The sequence below is a fragment of the Canis lupus genome, chromosome X (assembly GCF_048164855.1).
Source record: "Canis lupus baileyi chromosome X, mCanLup2.hap1, whole genome shotgun sequence".
Taxonomy (NCBI): Eukaryota; Metazoa; Chordata; class Mammalia; order Carnivora; family Canidae; genus Canis; species Canis lupus.
In genome coordinates, this window is record NC_132876.1 from 41933646 (window position 1) to 41960711 (window position 27066).

The window sequence follows — 27066 nt, forward strand, 5'->3', positions numbered from 1 at the left end:
GGCGGGGGGTGGGAGTGAATGGGTGACGGGCACTGGGGGTTATTCTGTATGTTAGTAAATTGAACACCAATAAAAAAAATACTGTATCTTAAAGACTATTTTGAGTGACACAAGTATTGCTACCCCAGCTTTCTTTTGGTTTTCATTTGTGTGGAATATCTTTTCCCAGCCCTTTACTTTCAGTCTGTGTGTGTCCTTATACCTGAAATGAGTTTCTTTTAGGTAGCTCACAGCCTATAACAAGCCTATAACTTGTCTTTCTAAAAATCTAGTCAGTCATGCAATGTCTTTTGACTGAAGAATTTAGTCCATTTACACTTAAAAAGTAATTATTGATAGGTATGTACCTATTGTCCTTTTGTTAATTGTTTTCTGGCTGTCTTGTGGTTCCTGTCTGTTCTTTCTTCTTTTCTTGCTCTCTTATGTTGTGGTTTAATAACTTTCTTTAGTGTTACTATATTCTTTTTTACTATCTTTTGTATCTATACTATAGGTTTTTGCTTTGTGGCTACCAAGAGGCTCGCAGATAACAGTCTAGATATATTAAAATGTATTTTAAGTTGATAGCAACTGACCTTTGAACACATTAGAAAATTCTACATTTTTTGCTCCCCTCTCATTTTATATTTTTGATGTCACATTTTACATCTCATTTTGTCCATCCCTTACCTGATAATTGTAGTTTGAGTTACTTTTAGTTCTATTGTCTTTTAACTTTCACACTAGATTTATAAATGATTAATCCACTACCTTTACTATATATTTACTTTTACCTTTAAGATTTAAACACTCATGTTTCTTTGTCACTAACTAATGCACTTTCTTTTCAGCTTAAAGAAGTCCCTTTATAATGTTTCCTGTTAGGCCAGTTTGGTGGTAATGAGCTCTTTTAGCTTTTGATTGTCTGTAAAAGTCTTTCTCCATCAACCCTGAATGATAACCTTGCTGGGGAGGGTATTCTTGCTTAGAAGTTTCTTTCTTTCAGAATTTTGAATATATTGCCCCACTGTGTCTGGCCTACAAAATTTCTGCTGAAAAATCTGCTTACAGTTTCATTAGAGTTCCCTTGTACAAAACAATGGGTTTTTCTCTTGCTGCTTTTAAGAGTCTATCTTTGGACAGTTTACTTATATCTTAGTGTTGATCTTTTTGGGTTCATCTTACTTGGGCTCTTATGGCCTTTCTTGATCTGAATGCTTCCTTCTTAGATTAGGGAGGTTTTCAGCCATTATTTCTTTAAATATGTTTCCTTCTCCTTTATCTCTCTCTTCTCCTTCTGGGACCCACTATAATTAAAGTATTATTGAGATTTATGTTATCTCATAGGTCCCTTAAGCTATCTTTATTTTTAAATTTTTCCTTTTTGATTTTCTGTTTGGGTGAGTTCCACTCTTGTCTTCTATATCACTTTCTTCTGCTTCATGTAGCCTCCTTTTCAACCTTTCCTGTTTATTTTTCCACTCAGTTATTGTATTCTTCAGCAAAACAGCTACTTCCCCCAGTCTTGAAGGAGTAGCCTTGTGTAAAAGATATAACTTATCCATCAACCTAAGACCTAGTTCCTTGTCTCTCAAACCTTTGTAATTATTTAAGCAGCCTAATTTATTATTATGTCCCAGCTGTTGAAGGTGTGCCAAGACCTGTCAGTGTTCTAAAGAGAGGAATCTCAGTCAGCACCTACTTTCAGGTTGATTGGAAGACACATCCTTAGGCAGCAGTTTAAAAGTATGCAAATTAATATAAACTCCTGTGGTACCACAATAGTAAACCCTACTGGCCTGTAGACTAAGTGGATCTGGGGGTGTTGCAAAAATTGGGGGTTCAAAAAATGTATCAGGTCCTTTTTGGGAGGTACCAGCAGGCTGTATCAAGGCTGAGGAGGAATACAAAGATGGCATCCTCCAGCCTGCATTCCCTGAGAGTACCCATGTAGCCTCTACATGTATGCCAGACTTTAAGTCTACCCCTCAGACTGAAGCTCCAAGACAAAAAACAGGCCTTTTTCGCAGACTGGGGATTTGTTTCAGTCCATTGTCTGCATAGTGCTCTGGAGGTTGGTAGCATGCCAAGAACTGTGTCTCTGATTGTTACAATCTTGTGGTATTTAGGAATATGAGTCCCCTGGCCACCAGAGCCAGATGGTTACAGAGTGACCCCAGTAAGGACTACGTGCATCTGCTGGCTTTTGCAGGGACCACTGGAGAGCACAGAACTGGTATATTCCACTTCTACATGGCTGCAGGAGAATCTAGGGCTGGTGCTTGCCTGCCATCTTTAGTGGGGCAATGGGAGAGTGCAGGGCTGGTCACACTTGCCAACACTATCAAGGGAGAGGGAGAGTACAAAAGTCATGCCTGTCAGCACTTCCAAACTTAAAGAGAATTCTAAAATACTCCTGCCCCTCTGGTAGATGCTTTAATATTAGCAAATGAATCTCTTTCACATATAATGCTGGCACTTTTTAAATTGCTGCTTTTGCACTGTTTTCTGAGGTGGATGAGTCTGCATGGAAACCCTTCAAGAAATGTATCTCAGTTCTTCAGTCCCTTGGATGTAAGCCCCTTTAGTTTTCAAAGCTAGATGTTTTGGAGGATTGTCTTTCTGTTGCAAGTCTCAGAGGTTAGGGTGCTTGAAATGGGGCATGAACCTCTAACTCCTCAGTGAGAAGGTCCAGATTCATAAGATCCCTTCTGATTGTAAGTCACTATAGCAGGGGTAGGATTTTGAATGAGACTATCTCTGCCTCTGCTACCTGTTGATGTGGCCCTTTTACTACCTGCTGTGAAGGAAGCTGTTCAGTTAGTTTTCCGGTGTTTTTCAGAGGGAAATAATTGCTCCCTATGTAGCTACAGATTTGCTGTGTCTACAGAAAGAGGTATGTTCAGGATCTTCCTATGCTATAATCTTGGACTGCCCCACCACTATTCTTAACAACTCACTAATTATAGAATTTTTTCTTATGCTTGACATCCCCCAATCATAGTATTATGTCTCCTGAATCTTTAATTCTACTCTCTTTTTAATATAGGAAGTCTCACTTTGCATAATCATACGGAACTATAATAATTAAGATGCAAACTAAACCACCTAAAAGGGATCTTTATTAATGAGAAAAGTACGATTGTTCCATGACGTTTAAGAGTTTTTCCCACAACTTTATCTCTCTTCATGTAGGTTATATATGTATAGAGAAAAGTCATATATTGCTAAATCTGCTTTCACTAACTTCCTTGTCTGCATCTCTCAAGTCTCTCAATGGTAGCAATATCAACATTCCTATGGCTCGCTATTTTCTCTGTAATCCTATTTGTATTAGATTTTAATGTCATTTCCGGTGTTATCACTTCCCATTTTTGCTGCACTTTTATCTCTATTGGTTAATTTTCTCTTTTAAGTACCCATATTTTTAAAATTTCATAGTGGTTTATCAGTGAGAGACAGATGCAATACAACCACATGCTTTGCTATTAGGGCATTAAGGGAATAATAAATTCACAGTGACTAATCACTGACAGAATTTGAAAGAAGTGAAATAACCATTCACTGATCATGACATTCAACTGTTATTTATATATTGATTTATGAATTGAAGTGCTAATATGCCATGGTAACTTTAGTTTGAACTATGTTGTTGTGGACTAATGTTATATAACTAAGTTGTGGTAACAAATTTGTGCATATCAGAACTGTGCAAAGTAAGGACTGCCTGTGCCTAGTAGAACTGAACTATAAAATCTTCTTTTTTCAATGTGTCACCATTATATGACAAAACAATACCATCTGAAAGAAACAACAGACTACTTCAAATACATGACTTCTTTGTTTTATTAGCTTTGGAAATATCTAAGTTTAGTGTAGAATTTGTTTACTGAAATATACTTGAAGGCTGCACAGAGAAAGAAACTAAGTCAGCTTCTTGCTTGAAGAGTTGAATATACTGTGAATATTTGCTAATCAAAACATGTTTTTTTCTGTAGACCTTCATTATAAATTCAGATACGACCTATGGTAATTTAGTTCCATTATATAAATGTTAACATTTGTTCAGTCCAGAAAAAATATATATGAAAAAATTTAGAAAAAAATTTTAAATGGAATTTCAAATCAATGAGTAAAGGATGGAATCTATAACAAATGGGGTTGGGTTACCTGGATATTTATTTTAAAAACATTAAGATATTCCCTCACCTCACATAATATAGAGAAAAAGCCAATGGATTAAATATGTAAATATACGGAACAAAATCATGAAAGTACTGGAAGAAAATATGCGTCTATTTTTATAATATTAGGATATAGAAATTTTTATAACAATCAGAAAATTATGCTCCTGATCTTTCCCACCAAATCTGCTTCCCCAAATCTCTCTTATCTCAGTATGTAGCAACTCTATTTTCCTACTTGCTCAGAATAAAAACTTGAGAGTCATCCATGATATCTTTCCTTTCATAGTCCATGATATCTCTCCTCTAATATTCCATAAGCAAATTTTTCTGGCTTGACCTGGAAAATATATTCAGATTCTGAATGTTTCTTATCACTTCCACTGCTACCACCCTGAACCACGCCAAAAAGATCTCTGGTCTGTATTATTTAAATAGTATCATAAGTGGTCTCACTCTTTTCATCCTTATTCCTTTATGATCTACTTCCAAAATAGGAGCTATGATATATATATTTTTATTTTTGATTATTAAAATTTTTTAAAGATATTATTTATTTATTCATGAGAGACACAGAGAGAGGTAGAGACATAGGCAGAGGGAGAAGCAGGCTCCATGCAGGAAGCTGGATATGGGACTTGATCTGGGGACTCCAGGATCATGCCCTAAGCCAAAGGCAGACACTCAACAGCTGAGTGACCCAGGCATCCTGAGCTATGATATATTTTTAAATTTCAGTACAATCATGTTACTCCATCCAGTCACTCCCCATTTCACTCAGGTATAAAATCCTTAACTATGATCTACAAGGCTCTAGATAATTTATCTTCCGTTACCAATCTGATCTCATCTTATTCTTAGTTTCACCTCACTCACTCTGTTTAATCCACACTAGCCACCTTCATGTTCTTCAGACATGTCTTTATGCTCTTATCTCAGAGTGTTTGAATGACTCATTCCCTCAATGCATGTGAGATCAACTGTTATCAGAACAGCTTTCACTTATTACTTTATTTCAAAATATAGCAATTCTCAGCAATTCCTATCCCCAAGCCTCACTTAACTTTTGCCATACCTTCTAACACACCATAAATGTATTTATTTTGTTTATTGACTAGATGCAAGATCCACACAAGCAATGAGTTTGTTTCATTCATTTTCTATCTCTAGCACTTAAAACAGTACCTGGCATCACACACGCTCATTAGGTATGTTTTAAATGAATGAATAAATAACATTTGCCTGTGTAAAAATTTTATACTTTACATGATAAATGCACAGTAAACAGGGTTCTACGACAAACAAATGACTGGGAGAAAATATTTGCAAGATATATAAATAGGCAATGGATGCATCTTTGTGAAGTACTTCCATAAATCAACAGGAAATACACAACCAAATCCCCTCCTGAAAATGAGGCAAGGGTGTGAATAGATAATTTGTAGAGGAGATATAAGTATAAGAAATCTCATTCATAATTAGGAAAATTCAAAATTAAACAATGATACTCTACTTTTCACCCACTAGACTGACAAAATTAAAATGACTAATAACACCCAACATTTGTAAAAAGAAAAAACTAGAAAATTTCTTACACTGATCAATATAGTATAAAATAGTAGAGATATTTAAGAGAAAAATTTGTGATCATCAATATTAAAAAGGCATATAATATGATGGGTTCCAGCAACTCTACTCAGAATTGATTCTATGGCAATATTTACCAAGTAATCTTAAGATATATATGTAAGATATGGGTAAGAATCTTCAGAGCAACATATATTTGTAATCATGAAAATATAGAAACAACTCAGTGTTCATAATTGGTTAAACTATTTATAGTTAACCCATATACAAAATACTATATAATTATGAAAATGAGTGAGGCATTTATTTATGGGCTGATAAAGAAAATTTGCTAAGACTTACTAAGTTATGATAGCTAGGTCCAGACCAGATATATAGTATGATTTTATGTATGTAAATAAAAACAAAAGATACCTATATTTGGAAGATGCAGCATCATTTCATGAATCAGGAACTGAGGAAAAATGCTTCCAATTATAGTTGTAAGATGCACCTCAATATGAGAGATTTTGAATGTAAAAAATTAAGTCTTAAAATTGATGAAATATCTATCATATATTCATGTTTATATACACATAAAATGTCTTTTGTGGATGACTACTAAAAATGGTTATCTTGGGGAAGAAATATGAATTTAAGGTATGTAAATATGTGGAAAGAAGAATTCTCATTTTACATTGTTTCATAATGGTTGTTTTTTAAAATCAAGTTTCTTGGTTACTATTAATATAAAAACTTTGAAAGACAAGAATCTAAATGTATTTATCTTTTGACCTGGATATTTAACGTTTAAGAATCTATACAATATAAATAATTAAACATGTGTCTAGATATGTGTCTAAGAATATTCATTATGAAATTATTTGCAGCAACACAATGTCATGCAACTATTAAAAATAATGTACAGTGACAAAGAAAATTGTCTAAGATATATTTAAAAAGAAAGATTTAAAGATATGTGATAAAGCAAATACAGAATAGTGTGTATTCTATGATTCTACACATATGTAGAAAACCCCAAATTTTGTATATGTACATAAAAATATGTAAGGCAAAGGATTCAAATTTACACACCATTATCAGTGGATCTCTATAGAGAAGGGAATGGAATAAAGAAGATATGTTATGAAGGAGATTTTCACTTTTACCCTTGATATGTCTATATTATCATTTTTTTAATGTAGCCATGTTATTACTGGTAAGATTTCAACAGAACAGAAAATATTCAACATCATGTCAATAGACTTTACACTGTTAATTTGAAGTTAATAAAGCAGAAATTTCTCTTGATTATCTCTTACAATAAGTTGATTGACTACACAAACAAAAGTTTTTTGTATATTATTAAAAAGAAATTACCTTTAAAACATTATTCAAATTTCACATGAGTGAAATCGTTGAACAAGAAAAAAGAGACAAAGCAAGAACGGACTCAATGATAGTGAACATCCTGATGATTACTAGAGGGAAGGTGGGTGGAGAGATGGGTTAAATAGATTATGGGGATTAAGGGGTGCAGTTGCTGTGAATACTGAGTATGGTATAAAAGTGTTGAATCACTATATTGTACACCTGAAACTAATATAACCTTGTATGTTAATTATACTAGAATTAAAATTAAAATAAAAATTTTTCAAAAGTTAAAAAGGGCAGCTTAAAAGGAAAAAAACACATTATTCAGTACATTCTTATCTCAGTGTGAATTTTCTTTTTTTAAAAAAGATTTATTTATTTATTTATGATAGACATAGAGAGAGAGAGAGGCAGAGACACAGGAGGAGGGAGATGCGGGCTCCATGCCGGGAGCCTGACGTGGGACTCGATCCCGGGACTCCAGGATTGCGCCCTGGGCCAAAGGCAGGCGCTAAACCGCTGAGCCACCCAGGGATCCCTCAGTGTGAATTTTCATTAATTCCATGGAAAGTTAGTAACACTATACTTTTTCTAATACTTCCTAGTTTTGTGGTCTGACTGAATGATTAAAAACAATATTATAAGACAAATGATTGACTAAGAGAAAATATTTGCAACATATATAATAGGCAATGGATGCATCTCTGCTAGTTAAAAATTACTTCCACAAATCAGTAGGACTTGTTACCTTTTTTTTTTAATTTTTATTTATTTATGATAGTCACACAGAGAGAGCGAGAGAGGCAGAGACACAGGCAGAGGGAGAAACAGGCTCCATGCACCGGGAGCCCGATGTGGGATTCGACCCCGGGTCTCCAGGATCGCGCCCTGGGCCAAAGGCAGGCGCTAAACCGCTGCGCCACCCAGGGATCCCGACTTGTTACCTTTTTACATGGAATTAAGCAGCTATCAAATATTTGTTGAGTTTAATGATTCTAAGATACAGTCTAAATTTAAAAATATTTTATTTATTCATGTATTTGAGAGAGAGAGAAAGAGAGAGAGAGCATAAGCAGAGGCAGTGGCAGAACGAGAGGGAGAAACATACAGGGAGTCTGCAGGGCTCTATCCAAGACCCCAGGATCATGACCTGAGCTGAAGGCAGACACTTAACCTACTGAGCCATCACTTAGGTACCCCAGATACGTTCTAAATCTGATTGATTGAGAAACACTACCAGAATTCTCACACTGACTAGGGGCATAGAGGGAGATGTAAAACTGTTTTAAGAGAATACCTCAGATATACAGTTAGGAATACTACTGAACTTTCATTAATTGCATGTTACTTTGTTTAGGAAATAGATCAACAATTCCACCACTAAGAAGGGAAAAGAAAACCAGAACCACACAGAAATATACCTCTGGTTTACTGAAATATACTCAAGAGATTAAGATAAAGGGAAAGCTAAGAAATCAGAATATTTCCCCCCTCATACCTTTTTGGATTGGCTACAAACCCTAAGACATATCTCCTTACAATATAAGAGAAAACGGGAGGAATGAATTTCCAGAATATATCATATCATTGTATAGTTCGTTTAATGAAGAATTAAGAATGAACACAGTATTTGAAAAAAAAAATCACACTTGCTAAGGTACATGCCTGGAGTAGAATTACCTTTGGGCCAGGAAGACCTGGAAGACCAATGCCTGAAACACCAGGATCACCTTTTTCACCTTTTTGTCCAGGTAATCCTGGGGAGCCAGGTTGTCCAGGAACTCCAGGAGGTCCAGGAGACCCTTTCACACCCTGAGGACCTGTTGAAAACATGTAACATGCATTTTTTCAAAATATTCTTTATTCATGGCATATCTATGATGCTTATGACTAAGGGAAAAGTTTTTTTAAAAAAAGAACTCAGCAAATTCTGAATTATATAATAATCTTTTACAATTAGGATTATTTAAAAGTCTATTTTTCAAGAAAGTTTAAGTGAAAGGGTACAGCTAGAGAAAAGATTTATGTTTGTGGATTCTTACTCTTAAGTTTTCTAAAACTCTGTCCCTTAATTCCCACTTTAAATATTTGTGAGATGAGAGAGCTCTATTCACTGTATACCTTAGTTATTGTCTCAGTTTGATTCTATCAACACCAGTCTCTATTTTGTTAACAAAGATAGTGAACCATCTGCCATTAATTGTATTAAATATTTGGGAGATGTTCATCACTTACCTGGAAAACCCATATCACCTATGCTTCCTTTAAGCCCAGGAGGTCCTGTAAGCCCTGGTTTCCCAGGGAGGCCGGGGTTACCTTTGGGACCTATAAAAGTTAAACTGGTTAAATTAAGACAAGTCCACAATATTGAAGTTGCCTGATTTCTTGGCGTAGGTTATAATTACAATGTAAAGCATGGGATTAGACGGATCAAATCTTAATATATGATTAAATTCCACAGATCTAACTCAGCATAAAACAGGCAAGAGGTACCTAAGAAATCTTAGGGACATATGACATTATAAACATATATGTAACAGAGGTACAGAGATAACAGAGGTAACAGAGGTCTCCTAATACAAATTAGTTTTTAAAATGCAAAAATTTTGCCAGGACACCTTGTTTCTTGCCCTAAAACAATTCCAATAACCTGAAGTCCTATTTGCTGTATGTGTATAACTACCCTTACTGTATTTGTCACAGATAAATGATACAATGAATCCGCTTTTAAAAATGGAGGAGTGGTTTTCCCATGTAAATCTGATTATATAAAAACAGTAAATGGAAAGTGGTATCCTGTTATGATATAGTCCCAGTAGATTAGGCCAGGGATAGATAAAGTTTGAAGGAGAAATACTGTACTGTCACCCCCAACTGTCACGGCTGCTGTGTTTATACATTCTTCCTAGAGCTGTGTGATATTACCTAGGGATTTCCTAAAGACCTCCATGTTGCCTTAAACATTTTTCTTTCACAATGACTTCCATCTTGGAGAAGAGAATGCAGAAGATGTGAAGGATAGGATGGAGCTATATCAATGCAATGTAGTACAGAGTCTAGAGCAGAATAACTGACCTGAAGGACTCCTATGAGGATGGAGACCAGCTCTTTATTCCTTTGGGGCCTAACTAAAAGAAAATGGCTTAAGAAGCAGCAAGAGTTTTATTAGAAATTAGAAAAAAAACCATGTTGACTCTAAGGGTGATTAATGCTGAAATAGACTACCAAGGTAGGTTGTGAAATTTTAGTCCTTAGAAACTTTAAAAAATAGAATCAGCAGCCATTTTTTACATGGTTTAATGACTGACTTGTCTGAAGGCAATAACTAAAAAAAGGTAAATTTTTCAGCATCTACCAGATAATTGTCTCATTTATATATGTTGAAATGTATGAAAATAACACACACCATCTTATTTGGATATACTTCTCATTCTGTATATATCCTCACTCCCACAAAAAAGAAGAAACTGAGCAAAGCAAAATATACTACAAATCTTGTCAGTTGACAGCTGGGCCAAATGGCAACATTTCTGCCAAAAAAAAGAGCTCCATATCTCAGTAGCTACCCAAGCATACTGGCATCATATGTCATGACCAGATCCAAAACATCATCACACATGGTAAGTACATAATTACTTTTTTAGGATTTAGGATCAGCCATTTAATTGCTACAGGTAGTCTGTATACCTACCTGATGGTCCTGGTAATCCAGGTTGTCCACTCAGTCCAGGTTGCCCTGGGTCTCCAGGCAAACCCTGGTAACCTTTTGGCCCTGAAACTCCAGGAATACCTTCCAAGGATGAGTATAAGGAAGACAAGTTAGGTTGATATCATTAATCCTTTAAAAATAAATTGGGAAAGCTAGCAACCCAAATTCTGAACTGTGAATGAAATATAGGAACCATGATATTCTCATGTAGTATGAACTAATAGCAGTGGACACATGTTAAACCCCTCCACTTTTTATTTAGCTACCATTAGGAAATTCAAAGCACTCAATAACTAAGTCATTTTCCTCTTTGGGCCTCAGTTTCTTACATTGTAAAACAAAGGAATTGGGGTAGATTATCTTTAATCTATCTCTTAGATTCTACAACTACCTTTAATAGTCCCATTATAATAGAGATTACTGCCTCTATTTTACAGAAGGCATAATTGAAAGAGAAGACTTGTAAGGAGTAATTCAAGAAAGATATGTCATTTTGACAATAATAAAAACATAGGTGGCCCTGCCTCTTTTATGATGATATATAAAACTACAATAATGTCTTTTTTGAAGAAAAATCCTACCAAGTCCTGATCATAGAGAAACATAATATCTGTACACACATATGCCCACACACACTCACATGCACACATAGACTGAAAATATTAATGGTTACGACACCAAAAAATCCACAAACTTCACTATAAGCTGCAAATAAATATAGTTGGTTTTAAAGTTCCATGTTGTTTTAGAGGCTATTCTATATAGATTGGATTATAAGCACTTTATTAATTTGTGCTTATCTGCATTTTCTGATGTCTTATTAGATGTTATACTTTTATAAAAAGAAAAATGAACTTTTTATTTAAAAAGTCAGTGTGATACTTCATATCTTATTTGTTTCTAATAAAGTAACTAGAGTAACACAGTTGTACACTAAACCTACTTTCAGCAACTTCTAGGGCTGAGCTCGGCTGTTCACAGTCCAATACTTGTTTATTCTGCTAAAGCGAAATAACAATGAACTGCATTTTTTTAAGAAAATCTTTTTTTTAAACTTTTATTTATTTATTTATGATAGTCACACACAGAGAGAGAAGAGAGAGAGGCAGAGACACAGGCAGAGGGAGAAGCAGGCAGAGGGAGAAGCATGCTCCATGCACCGGGAGCCCGACGTGGGATTCGATCCTGGGTCTCCAGGATCACGCCCTGGGCCAAAGGCAGGCGCCAAACCGCTGCGCCACCCAGGGATCCCTTAGTGAACTGCATTTAATAGCCAAGCATGATGTGTATATCCTAACACTGCAGGGCAACAATGTACTAGTTATCTCATTGGGTTTCAAGGGAAAAAAATTTAAAGGACCAGCAAATTTCCCAAACACTGAAATCTGTTTTCCAAGTGATTCTGGCTATATATCCATTTTTCTCAACCACATCCTATATTGCTTTCTAGAAAGCCTGAAGATGACTACCTTAAGTCTATTTTTTAAGAGTTCATAGTTCGTGACTGATTAAACTACAAAGAAAATAAATAAAAGTAGATCACTTGGGGCAGCCCAGGTGGCTCAGCAGTTTAGCGCTGCCTTCAGCCCAGGGCCTGATCCTGGAGACCCGGGATGGAGTCCCACGTCAGGCTCCCTGCATGGAGCCTGCTTCTCCCTCTGCCCGTGCCTCTGCCTCTCTCTCTCTCTCTCTCTCTCTCTCTCTCTCTGTCTCTCATGAATAAATAAATAAAATCTTTAAAAAAGAAGCTGATCACGCAAACAATACAAATCAGGTTAAAAATATTCATTACCAAAAATGTGATATATCTAAGTGCCTTTTGTTGGTGACTACTACACTACAAGTCACTTTTCATGCTATTAAAAATTAAACTTCAGATATACCAGTTAACACATTCACAAATAAATGCATTACTCACCTGGTAAGCCAGGGTCCCCCTTCTCTCCTTTTGAGCCCAACAGATCTGGATCCACTGGTCCAGGAGGGCCTGGAAGGCCAGGCTCTCCTTTACCACCTTTTTCTCCTTCAGGGCCAGGAGGTCCTGGCTGACCCTGCAAACCATTATCACCTAACACCAACATGAGTGTGGGGAGAACACAACAGATCAGACTCATCCTTCCAGGATTAATGCATGTAAAGATTATTCACATGTTCCATAATTTAGTAGGCCACTGACCATACAAAATGCTTATGCACTATGGTTATTGTTTATGAGTAACTTGAACTCACACAGATTTTTACACTCAACACTCCCTCTATTTTCTGGGGTTCTTTGACAATTATAGAAACTAAAAAAATCAAAATTTAATCCCTGTATTTTGTTATTTTGAGCTGAGCATTTAGCACATTTCATGGTATCCAAACTATGCATGCCACCAAATTGAAAATAGAACGTACTTAAATGCCATGTCATATAAGAGATGAATCACTGAATTCTACTCCTGAAAGCAATGTTACACTATATGCTAAATAACTAGAATTTAAATAAAAACTTGAAAAATGCCATGTCACATAGAAACAAAATATAAGTAAGCATTGCTCGTTTTAAAGCACTAAAAATATTCTGTATTAACATAAAACAATGTTAATTTTCTCCCTTACATGTATCTTCCAGCCAACTTTGAATATTACCTTTTAGACCAGGAATACCACTCCTGCCAGGAATTCCCAAAGGTCCTGGAGGGCCGGGAGGTCCCATCATACCCATTTCACCTTTGGCACCTTTGAAGAATACCAATAATTAACTTTTACCTTTCCTTGACCTTCGAAAGATAAAAGATAACTTTTAAGATGTCAACTGGAAGACTATTGAGTGTTGGGAAGAAGGCACTAAGTTTTATCCGTTTTCAACTTTTGCAACCTTAGTGAACACTTCTGCTGATTCTATGAAAAAAAGACTCTGGGGTGCCTGGGGTGCTCAATCAGTTAAGCATCTGACTCTTGATTTTGGCTCAGGTCAGGATCTCAGGGTCATGGGATCAAGCCATCCTGGAAGTATATCATTCATCCCAACCACTCCAGTTGGTGCCACGTGGATCAAAGATAAATGACCCAATCAAATCGTGCCTTAATTTCTGACCCACAAAATCCTGAACAAAATAAAAAGGTTGATTTAAACCATTAAATTGTGGGATCTTTTTTTATACAGCAATACCTGACCAGAAATCTCAGAGAAAAAGCGTAACGAAAATAGCAAAGTGAGTTTCCTGCAAAGACATTTAATACTTTTCCTTAAGGGATAGTGTCAATCCAGAAAAATACAACAAGAAAATAATATATCAGAATCATGTTAGTTTTAATTTCCTGAATCCAAAAGCAGAGAAAACTTTAAATAAATTACCTGGAAATCCAGAGGCTCCTGCTTTTCCTGGAAGCCCTGGTGTTCCTGGGGGTCCCATAGGACCAGGTGCTCCAGGAATCCCTGGACTGCCTCTCTCACCAGGGGGTCCTAGAACGTCAAACCCAGGAGGCCCTGGATCTCCCTTCTCTCCTGGTATTCCGTGTAGGCCTAGTTAATACAACATCAATATTAACAAGTTTTGAAGTAGTTTTAAGATATGTATCTGATTATTTTTCTAGCAAAAAAATGATAGATTCCTGTGTATAACAAATCTAACCGTGAGTCAGAGATACTTTTGGTATTATGGATATAAAATGACCTAACAATCAAACTTTAGATTTTCAAGCATATTCCTCTATGAAAGTGCTTCTAAAATTATTTCCAGTGAAAGACTAATGTTTTCTTAATTCCTGGTCCATCGTGGACTAATGTTTTCATAAAACAATAAAAATTACTAAAAAAACTAAAATAAACTAAAGATGTACAAAATACATGACTACATTTTGGTTATTATATTCAACAAATGCAATTACACTGTCAAATTACTATATAAGTTTCTAAATGTTTATTCTCAATTTCTTCTAATTCCAATGCAGACTGGTAATAAGCAGTTTGTGACTTGACATTGGTCCATTGACTGCATTTGGATTTGCACTGCTCTAAGGTACTATGGATTATTGGGATATTATTTCTATAATCTATAAAAATGATTAATTACTGAATAAGTCAATTATGTGGACCTTTTTTACTTTGTTTTACATGTTATTTTAATAATATATTACCATCAGTTTTTGTTGTTAAATTTTGTTTCTCAGTATTCCAACCAGGATTTTACAGAAAAAATATGACACTGCAGAAATATTTAACCTTAGTAAATTTTGTAAGACTGAACTATTCCAAAAGACAAAATGGTTAAGAAAGAATATATTTTGGGGAAAGAATTACTCTACAAACAAAGCAAGTTCCCACTCTAATCCCTAACAGGTATGTGACTTAGTGAGTTACTTAATATTGTTGATCTACAGCTGTTAAGTGGGGATACAACTGAATGGAAGCTGGAGGCTGAGCCGGGTGACTGTTCTCAGTGTCCCTTCAACAATAAGACCCAATTGTATTGTTGAAGATTCACAAGTAATTATTTTTATAATAGCAAGACGCCGGGATTTTAAGATCTGTTTGATGTCATATACCAACATGTCCTTAGACCAATAAAATTCACTTTGAAAATTAGAGAATTCCATTTAGTTGGCACAGTGGTAATGGTTCCAATGCTGTCATTTCACAGAAAATATTATAAAGAGGGGAAAGATATTTTACATTATTATATTTGTGACATATGATGAGATACCTAATGATGAGCACTATTACAGCTCCCTGTACAGATTACTGCCTACTGTTACAGTATAGTTCAACTAGTTTTTGATAGCTAAGTTTTTAAGATAACCAATTTGTCCTTTGAAAGACGCTCTACAAAATAACAAAAAAAAAACCCTCAAAGTATTATTAAACCTGGACAAATCTTGTTTGTTTTTCATGTTTAAAGCTTTAAGATTCAGCTTTTGAGAAAGAACTACAGTACTTGGCAGACCTGAAGTTCAAAAGGCAGGAGTTACAGTTCAGCAGCAAGATGAACCACCCAAGCAGAAGCAAAGTTGCAAAAAGATTAATTAGGTTAGGAAACAAAGCTAAGCATGTAAAGATGAGAACAAAAAAGTCAACAAATAGAAGTTATTAGATACAGATTCACAACTATCATATATTAGTAATGAGTAAAGAAACTTATCTTAGGCATTCATTCAGATGTTCATATAGTATATTGTATAAGTGAAATGTATTTGCCAATAGAGATACAATAAAATATTTACATTCACAAAAATAATGCTCTTTGATAAAGATCAGCTTCATATTCTTATCTCTGATCCTTAGATTGCTTTGAATAATCCTCTTGGAACTTAAGTTCCTAAAGATAAGTTAGAATTTAAAACTAAATTTGATTTATACTGTAATAGCTTAGGTACAGAGAACTCAATAATCATTAGCAGATGAGTATGACTAAACAACCTGCATGTACTAGCAAAGATTCTTTTCATTGTTATTTGTTATAGTAACAGATATTATGCTGTACTTTTCACAGTATAGATCTTTTCCATGAATACTGTCAAAAATAGGCATCCTGGTAAGGTCAAGAATGAAGGCAGTCAACATAAATTCAAAAGCTCTGCCGAATTTCCTCATATAATAACAGGAATTATATGGCTATATCTATAGAGGATAAGTACATTAAGGGTATAGAGATGCTTTAAATTTATTGGCAGCCAAATGGAACCAGTGAAAAAAAAAAGGAAAATTTCAAAAACACATATTATCTGTGAGAACTTTACACAAACACACACACACACTCCAATGATTTGATAGCTGAAAAAAAAAGTTAGAAAACTTCATAAATAAAGTGGGCTATGAAACTTCATCTATGAAATGGCAGGACTAATTCCTTGTTTCTTTGTTTCACGTAAGTAGAGATGAGGTTGAACTGATTCAGCTACACACTTTTTCCTGAGACTCAGCAAGGATTACAATACATTTGGCTCAGGTTAGGGTATGATTTATGGACATGGAATTGAGTATATTTAACTGACCTCTTAAAAATTCACTAAAGCAGCAATCTTCTAGCTAATAGCCAGATCAAATAATAAGAATCAACATTTCCATTTCTGCCTGGATTAGTAGGGCATGGAATGAAAAGCATTTTGCTTCTTATCCTTTGGCATTTTTTTTCTTTTATTTCCCTGCCGTCAAATGAGGACTTGATATTCAACAGTTCCTTAATTTATAAACATGCATTAAACTGTGTATCCTGTCTTGGAAAAGAGAATGACAAATAGTAAAGCTTAATTAAATTACAGCAGAAAACTGGAGTCTAAAAAGCTTAAAAAGCATAATGCAAACATTTTATGCTGGGGAAATGACAATATAGAATACTTTGCATTAAGTTTTCTATTGCAAAATGAAACATAGCAAGTATATTAAATAAGCTTATTTAAAAAAATTGGTAGTTAGAATTTCAGCCATGCAGTGCAAGTCAGATGTATCAAGATATTAGAAACCGTCTTGCTAATCACCCTTTCATTGAGATGTATGAACAGAAATTATAATGTTTTGAAATGGGCTAATATAATATTCTGCTTTGGTGATATAAATAAATTTATATAAAAAGTGAGTACATGTAGCTAGTATTAAATATAAAGTGTGGTCTATCTCGTAGTAAAAAAATTGTAATTTGATAATGTATCTTTATTAATAAGCATGCATTCGATACATTTTCATGCCAACTGCTATTAACTTCATTTGTTGAACCATATTAGTTGAGATCTTGAATTTTATGGCAAAGTATATATTTATGGAAGAATGAGATGAGATTAAATTCAGCACAATTATTTTTCCGTCTATCCTAACTAGACTTTATAAATTAATATACCTATATATCTATCAGTTAAAAAGAAGGTTAGATGAATGTAACATTGAGAGTACTAGCTAAATTTGAAAAACCAGAAAGCACAAATAAATGTATTGGTGTTGTTTTTGTTCAGATTGGTATTAACAGTAGTCTTTTCATTCTTGCTTAGCTATGACTTAAGAATTTAAAATCCTTTCAAAATCTCATGCAATTTTGGGAAATAAAAGAAATGACAAAACATAACAGAAATGATAAATTCATTTTAGCCATTTTGTGAAACAGTAGGCCAAGATTATAATGACCAAACCGAAAAACTGTTTTTTCTCAAGAACCCTGTGCTATGCTAGTTGAACAGAATGGTTTCTTCATGAGTGTTGATGCAGCTACTTTTTAACAACCCAGTTCAAAGCAACACAGCAAGTTTTCTCAGTTTTAAATCAGTAGTGACATGTTAGGGGCCATTTAAAAAAGGAACAATGGGCCATAAACATAAAATGTTTAAAAAGAACATAAGCAAAAATTACCTTTACTTTCTAGGCTTTTTTATTATTAACTGGTGTTTCCAGATTTTTGGCATAATAACTAACAAAACATTTATTGCCATTTAAGGTCAGAAAATATATTTCTACTGTTTCAAAGTACATCTGTGTATTTAAGCCCTCTGACATATTCATGTAAATTAAGGAATGATTAAGTTTTCCATATTTTTTGAACTTTATGAATTATTACACTGCTTTGCAATGACATGCCAGCCCAAGGGTGGCCCTTAATGTGCCTTACCAGATGGCTCAGAATCCACAAAACTCAAATAAGTTCTCACACAAATATAGAGAAACTATATGATTCTCTATTAGGTTACAAGCAGACAAAACTTGTTTTGCATATCTTGCTTGTTTTCATTTTGCATGTATGTATAAAAAAGTTTGCGGTGCTTATAAGTTGCAAAATGATTGCTGACTTAGGGGTGAGAGAGGAAATTCACCTCACTTGTTTTATTAAAAAAAGAAATGAGAATGCCTAAAATATATTTTTGACATGTTTTTAAGTCTAGTTCTTGTTTGCTAAGAAATGTTAATAGATTCCTCGATGGTCTATTAATTCTATACAGCTACTCAGGTCTGAAATAATCAGCACTAGAAGTTTTTAGCTCTGTGATTCCAAGTCTGTGACTGGTTCAATGATTATATGCTGAGGCAACATACTGCAATTGTGAAACTGCATTATTGTTAATAGATCGATTTTAAATGAACAGGGAGGGAAAGTATCACAGATTAAAGTAGCTCTTATGCTGTGACCTGTACTTTTTCAGTTTTACAAAATTATACAAGTAGACATGTAACCTCTCAAATCTGTATTCTGGAAAACTATTACATAGTTTGCAGTTTACTGATGAACTAGCCAAGCTCTATATAATGAGTGCTACAAAATGCACATTTATTTACTCCAATCTTACCAGGTTCACCTACTGGTCCAGGAATCCCTGGTGGCCCTGGTGGTCCCTGAACACCTATTCCTGGAAGCCCAGGAGGTCCCATTGTCCCAGGTTGTCCTTTTGGCCCAACATCACCTTTAAGAAATAAATATAGTTTAGATATTAAAAACAATAGCTGAGTCACTAGTCGTTAAGAACCACAATACCCATGTGAAAAGACACATCAAGTTGGGATCTTGAAAAGCTATCCAATCACTGAGCAAGAAAAGTATACACAAGTACCCAGAGCAGATGACAGGAAATGCATTAAAAGTTACAGACAGGGCAGCCCGGGTGGCTCAGCGGTTTAGCGCCACCTTCGGCCCAGGTCCTGGTCCTGGAGACCTAGGATAGAGTCCCACATCAGGCACCCTGCATGGAGCCTGCTTCTCCCTCTGCCTGTGTCTCTACCTCTGTGTGTGTGTGTGTGTCTCTCATGAATAAATAAATGAAATTTTTTAAAAATGCTTTAAAAAAAGTTACAGACATATAACTTATGCTGAACACTCAACTTTACTACTTAGATCAAACTCACAAAATAGTACATAATATTATGAACCACACATTTCCTTTACTTGTAACTCATCTTGGGCAAATATCTCTATGTTTAAAATATATTTTCAAAAAAATAGATAACCTTTAACATCTTCCTATTTACTAGCTTCCTATAAAAATGCTAAAGCCTCTCCTATCATCAGTAAAATGCCTTTTTGACCATAGGCACTTCACTCTCCATCTTCTCTCTTTTACTTAAAAAAACATTACATACACTAAAATTCTTTTTCTAGTGTACTTTGATGAGTTTTGACAAATTTATAGTCATATAATCACCACCAAAATCAAGATAAGTGAGATACATATATAGTCCAACAAACCAAAAGGCTTCCTGTACCTAGTTGTAGTCAACCCCTCTCCACACTCTAATGCTCGGGCAACTACTTGATCTGTTTTGCCTTAGAGTTTTTCCTTTTCTAGAATGGCATGTAAATACATTTATATAATATGTAGCCTTTTGAGTATATACTATATAAAAGACATATACTATATATGTCTCCTTTCTTCTAACATAATGCATTCAGATTAATCCACATTGATGTACCTATTAGCAGTTGACTTTTTATTGCTGAATAGTATTCCATTATGCAAACATGCCATAATTTGTTCATCTATTCACCAGCTGAATATATATATATATAATATATATATATATATATTTTATTGAGGTTTGATTTGCCAACATATAGTATAGTACCCAGTGCTCACCCTGTCAAGTGCCCTCCTCAGTGCCTGTCACCCAGTCACCCCATCCCCCCACCTGCCTCCCCTCCCCTCTGGTATTCATTTACCAGAGTTAGGAGTCTTTCATGTTTTGTCACCCTAATTTTCCCTCCCTTCCCCTATATAATCCCTTTCACTATTTCTTATATTCCCCGTATGAGTGAAACCATATAATGATTGTCCTCCGACTGACTTACTTCGCTCAGCATAATACCCTCCAGTTCCATCCATGTTGAGGCAAATGGTGGGTATTCATCCCTTCTAATGGCTGAGTAGTATTCCATTGTATATGTATACCACATATTCTTTATCCATTGACAGATGAATGGATAATGGCTATTTCTAATTCTTGGTGATTATGAACAAAGCTGCTTTAAACATTGATCTACAGGTTTTTGGTAAAGTTTCTCATTTTTCTTGGATAAATAAGAGTGGGATTGCTGGGTCATGTGGTAAAGGTATGGTTATATGAAGCTTTCCATTTTTCTTTTTTTTAAGGTTTTATTTTTTTTTAAATTTTTATTTATTTATGATAGTCACACAGAGAGAGAGAGAGAGAGAGAGAGAGAGAGAGAGAGGCAGAGGGAGAAGCAGGCTCCATGCACCAGGAGCCTGACGTGGGATTCGATCCCGGGTCTCCAGGATCGCGCCCTGGGCCAAAGGCAGGCGCCAAACCGCTGCGCCACCCAGGGTTCCCTTTTTTAAGGTTTTAATTTAAATTCCAGTTGGTTAACATACAGTGTGATATTAGTTTCAGGTGAGAATATAGTGATTCAACACTTCCATACAATACCTGGCACTCATCACAACAAGGGTACTCCTTTAATCCCCATCAGCTGATTCACCTATCCCCTCAACCACCTCCTCTTGTAATCCTCTTGTAATCGTTAGTTCTCTATAGGTAAGAGTTTGTTTCTTGGTTTGCCTCTCTTTTTAATCCCCACTATGTTCCTTTATTTTGTTTCTTAAATTCCACATATGAATGAAATCATATGGTATTTTTCTCTACTGACTTATTTTGCTTAACATAATACTCTCTAGTTCTATCCATGTCATTGCAAATGGCAAGATTTCATTCTTTTTATGGCTAATATTCCATTGTGTGTGTGTATATATATATATATACATATATGTATATTTGTGAAATTATAAATTATGGAAACACCCCAAGTGTCCATTGACTGATGAATAAAGAATATTCATGTTCAGAATTATGGGTGTTTCCATAATTTCACAATTATAGATGATGCTGCTATAAACACTGGGGTGCATGTATCCCTTGAATTAGTATTTTTGTATTCTTTGAGTAAATACCTAGTAGTGCAATTGCTGGATCATGGGGTAGTCCTATTTTTAACTTTCTGAGGAACCTCCATACTGTTTTCCACAGCAGCTGCACCAGTTTGCATTCCCACCAATAGTGCAAGAGGGTTCCCCCTTCTCCACATCCTCACCAACCCGTTTTGTCTTGTGTTGTTAATTTTAACCATTCTGACAGGTGTAAGGTGATAGGTCATTGTAATTTTGATTTGTATTTCCCTAACGATCAGTGAGGTTGAGCATCTTTTTATGTGTCTGTTGGCCATTTATATGTCTTCTTTGGAAAAATGTCTATTCATGTCTTCTGCCCATTTCTTAATTAGAAAATTTATTTTGAGGTGTTGAATTGTATAAGTTCTTTATATATTCTGGATAATAATCCCTTATCAGATATATCACTTGCAAGTATTTTCTCCCAAATTGTTTTCCAAGTGGGTCTACCATTTTGAATTCTAACTAGTAATGTATGAGAGTTCTTAGTTATGATGCATCTTTGGCATCACTTGGTATTGTCAATTTTCCTTCTTTTTTGAAGCCTATTCTGACAGGATATGTTATCTCATTGTAGTTTTGATTTGCATTTCCTAGATGACTGATTGTATTGAGAATCTTTATATGTGCGTACTAGCTAATCAGATATCTTCTTTGGTAAAGTATCTGTTCAAATGTTTTGCCCATGTTTCCAAATTTAAATTTGGTTGTTTCCTTGTTATTGATTTTTGAGAATTCTGTATGTATTCTGGCTAGAAGTCCTTTTGTCAGATAAATGATATGAAAGTACATGTCATCTTATGAAGTCCAATTTATCCATTTTTATATTTTTAAGATTTTATTTATTTATTCATGAGAGACACAAACAGAGAGAGACAGAGACAGAGACATAGGCAGAGGGAGAAGCAGGCCCCCTACAGGGAGCCTGATGTGGGACTCGATCCTAGGATCACACCCTGAGCCAAAGGCAGACATTCAACTGCTGAACCACCCAGGCGTCCCTCAATTTATCCATTTTTAAATATATTTTTGTTTTGGTGTTTTATCTAACAACTTTGCCGAACCTACAATCACAAAGATTTTCTTCTGTGCTTTCATCTAAAACAAGGGATAATGAAAGTACTGTCTATGGGCTAAATTTGGCTTACAGGCTAAATTTTTGAACTGCCTGTGAGCTAAGAATAATTTCTACATTATTGAAGGCCGTTAAAAAAGAAAAAATATTATATGAAAGAAACCATAAGTGGCCCATAAAATAAAATAAAAAAAATATTGGGATGCCTAGATGGCTCAGTTTATTAAGTGTCTGCCTTTGGCTCAGGTCATAACGGGATCAAGCCCCAGGTCAGGTTCCCTGCTCAGTGTAGAGCCTGCTTATCCCTCTCCCCCTGCTCATGCTCTCTCTTGCTATCTTTCTCTCTCAAATAAATAAATAAAATCTTAAAAAAAAAGAAAATATTTACTATTGGGCCCTTCATAGAAAATGTTTGCCTGCCTCTGTTCCAATTTTTTTTATCATTTTATGTTATACATTTAGATCTATGATCCATTCTGAGTTAATTTCTGTACAATGTGTGAAGCATGGTTTGGGGTTCATCTTTTGTTTTGTTTTACACACAGATGATGAATTGATTTACCACTATTTATTGAAAAGACTGATTCTTCTATTGAAATTGCCTTTGCAACTTTGTCAAAAATCAAATTGTATATTTCTATTCTTGGGTCTCTATTACATTCCATTGTTCTATATGTGTCTATCTTCTCACATATACTACACTATCTTAATCACTGTGGCTTTATATTAAGTTTAGAAGTTAAGTACTATGAATCCTCCAACTCTGTACTCTTTCTCAAATTATTTTGGCTTTTCTAGGTCCTTTCCTTTTCCAAATAAATTTTTTGAATAAAAAACTACTGCAGGGATGCCTGGGTGGCTCAGCGGTTGAGCATCTGCCTTTGACCCAGGCCGTGATCCTGGAGTCCTGGGATCGAGTCCCACATCAGGCTTTCTGCATGGAGCCTGCTTCTCCCTCTGCCTTTGTCTCTCCCTCTCTATCTGTGTCACTCATGAATAAATAAATAAATAAATAATCTTAAAAAAAAAAGAAACTACTGCAGAGTTTTGCTAGGGAACATGTTCAATCTATGAATAAAGCTGGAAAAAACTGTTTATGTTAACAATATTGAGCCCTCCAACTCATGAAGACAAAATATCTTCCCATTTGACTGGATGTGTGATTTCTGTCGTAAGTGGTTTTACGGTTTTCCACATACAGATCTTGCACATATTTTGTTAGAACTATACCTAAGTATTTCATGTTATTTGATGTCATTTCAATTAATACTGTTTTTGTTTTAATTTTTATTTCTAGTTGTTTGTTACTAACATATAGAAACACAATTTATTTTTGTATATTTGCCTTGTATTCTATGACCCTACTAAATTTAAATTCAATTCTTCATTTTAGGAGTATTTTGTAGATTTTCAATTTTCTATGTAGAAAAATCAGGTCACCTAAATGACAGCTTTATTTCTGCCTTTCCAATGTGTGTGCCTTTTACTTCTATTTGGGGAGAGGGGTGTTATTTTGTCAGGAGTTTTTTTTTTATTTGAACATAGTTGACACATAATGTTACGTTAGTTTCAGGTGTACAACATAGTGATTCAACTTCTCTATATGTTACGCTATGTTCACCACAAGTGTAGTTGCCATCTGTCATCATATTATTTCTATTTCTTGCTTTATAGCATTTCATTGCTTTACAGGACTCACAGTATAATAATGAAAAGGAGTGGTAAGAAAGCATATATTTGCACTGTTCCATATATTTAGGAAAAAGCAGTCAGTTTTTCACCACTAAATATAATGGATCAAGTTTTTTGGTAAATATTCTTTATCATGCAAAAGAGTTCCCTTTTATCCCTAATTTTGTGAGAGTAGTTTTTCAGAATAAATGTTAAATTATGACAAATAATTTTCATCATCTATTAAGATGTTAATATAGTTGAATTTTTCTTCAGACTGTTGATAAGGCAAATCACCCTGATCTTCAAATCAGCCTTGTAGGGGACGGAGTGGCCAACAGCCTGCAGAGCAATATGCTTAAGTTTTATTGTGACTACTGTGACACATACCTCACCCATGACTCTCCATCTGTGAGAAAGACACACTGCAGTGGTAGGAAACACAAAGAGAATATGAAAGACTACTATCAGAAATGGATGGAAGAGCAGGCTCAGAGACTGATCGACAAAACAACTGCTGCATTTCAACAAGGAAAGATACCTCCTACTCCATTCTCTGCTCCTCCTCCTGCAGAGGCAATGATCCCACCTCCCCCCAGTCTCCCGGGTCCTCCTCGCCCTGGTATGATGCCAGCCCCCCATAAGGGGGGCCCTCCAATGATGCCAATGATGGGCCCTCCTCCTCCTGGGATGATGCCAGTGGGACCTGCTCCTGGAATGAGGCCACCTATGGGAGGCCACATGCCAATGATGCCTGGGCCCCCAATGATGAGACCTCCTGCTCGTCCCATGATGGTGCCCACTCGGCCAGGAATGACTCAACCAGACAGATAAGGAGAGATAGGAACCTCTTTATATTCAGTTTATATTACTTGTTCTTACTTCACCAGGAGATCATGGTGCTGTGACTTTGGGTGTTTTCTAAAAGCACGACAAGGAAGACTTGCTTCCCCTTCCTATCAAAGAGAGAATAGTTTTTGCAGGGGAGTAGTGGGACAAAGGCAATTTTCACTTGTATTGTGAAACGTGAAAATAAAATTGTCAACTGTTTTAGTTAAAAAAAAAAAACAAAGAAAACAAATCAGCCTTGTATTCGGAGGACAAGCCTTGCTTGGTTGTAGCATATAACCTTATATTGTTGGATTTGATTTGCTAATTTTTTCTTTTAATGGTTTTTATTTATTTGAGAGAGAGAACTATCGAGAGAGAGAGAGAGCACAAGTCAGGGGAGAGGCAGAGGGAGAATCAGACTCCCCACTAAGTGGAGTTTATTTATTGATTTTATTTATTTATTTATTCATGAGAGACAGAGAGAGAGAGAGAGAGGCAGAGACGTAGACAGAGGGAGAAGCAGACTCCACACAGGGAGCCCGATGTGGGACTCGATCCTGGGACCCCAGGATCACACCCTGGGCCGAAGGCAGGCTCCAAACCACTGAGCCACCCAGGGATCCCCAATAAAATCTTTTATTAAAAAAAGCTTTCATACATGAATTTTCTTTTAATCACTTCTTTATCTGCATCCTACAAATTTGATATGTTTTATTTTCATTTTTATTAAATTCAAAGCACTTTCTAGTTTTCCTGGCGATTTCCCTTTTGATTCATAGGTTATTTAAAGGGTTTTGGTTATTTTCTGAATATGTCAGGATTTTCCCAGATAGCTTTCTATTACTGATTTCTTCTTAAATCTAGTATGGTGAAATAATCTACTGTATGATTTCAATATTTTTAATTTGCCAAAGTTTGTTTTAGGGCCTAGAATAATGGTCTATTATGATAAATGTTCCATGTGCCCTTTACAAGAATGTGTTTTCTTCTTTTATAAGGTGGAATATTCTGTAGATGTCAATATTGAGGAGTTATATTGATGAGAAACTCCTAACACTACCCTACTAGAATACTGTACATCCTATCTTTGTAACCTTCTACATGAAACCAATGCAAAGTATGGCCCATGGTAGTTGAAGAAGTATGATAAGTCTAGCTGGTCTGAAGACAACCTGACGTTGGGCCTTACAGTATCCCAATTTTCTATTTGTAATTTTGTATTCTCTTTATTAAAGAGTCTTGCCAAAATTGTATATTAAGATGATACAAAAATCTTTCTGTCTTCCACATTTCTTATATTTTAAAAATTTTACTTTTATATTTATGATTTTAATTCATTTTTAACATAACATGCATCAGAAATTTATTTATTTGAGACCATTTACTCAATACCAACTTTTAAGAATCTATTTTCTCCCTACTAATTGATGACATTTCTGTGAAATATCAAGTTACTACAGAGACATGAGTGTGTGTGCATGTGTGTGTATTTGTATTCCATATATACGTTTCTTTTTTTTTAACTTTTTTTATGATAGTCACACACAGAGAGAGAGAGAGGCAGAGACATAGGCAGAGGGAGAAGCAGGCTCCATGCACCAGGAACCCGACGTGGGACTCGATCCCGGTCTCCAGGATCGCGCCCTGGGCCAAAGGCAGGCGCTAAACCACTGCGCCACCCAGGGATCCCTTTATATACATGTTTCTTAACTCTGTTATATTGGTCCCCTTGTCTATTCCAGCACTGGTTCACAATACTGTAATTACAAGGATTTTGAAATACATTTTAGTATATGTTTGATAAATGTTAAGTTTCAGAATTA

General features: G+C 35.3%; 2 protein-coding genes across 3 annotated transcripts in view; one reads left to right on the top strand and one right to left on the bottom strand.

Annotated features, from left to right (window-relative positions):
- The window catches only part of COL4A5 (collagen type IV alpha 5 chain), a 272590-nt gene that overhangs the window by 42214 nt on the left and 203310 nt on the right, over positions 1-27066 (bottom strand). For both annotated transcript variants that reach the window (XM_072816545.1, XM_072816544.1), the window contains exons 30-36: positions 19060-19173; positions 14153-14320; positions 13444-13533; positions 12731-12880; positions 10795-10893; positions 9339-9428; positions 8784-8923 (exon numbers count right to left, since the gene is read on the bottom strand). In XM_072816545.1, the coding sequence (XP_072672646.1) occupies positions 8784-8923; positions 9339-9428; positions 10795-10893; positions 12731-12880; positions 13444-13533; positions 14153-14320; positions 19060-19173 (851 nt within the window). The remainder of the gene's footprint in view (positions 1-8783; positions 8924-9338; positions 9429-10794; positions 10894-12730; positions 12881-13443; positions 13534-14152; positions 14321-19059; positions 19174-27066) is intronic.
- Positions 24759-25308, top strand: LOC140627943 (U1 small nuclear ribonucleoprotein C). The gene has a single exon (XM_072816553.1). The coding sequence runs from the start codon at positions 24767-24769 to the stop codon at positions 25244-25246; it is 480 nt and encodes a 159-aa protein (XP_072672654.1). The 5' UTR covers positions 24759-24766; the 3' UTR covers positions 25247-25308.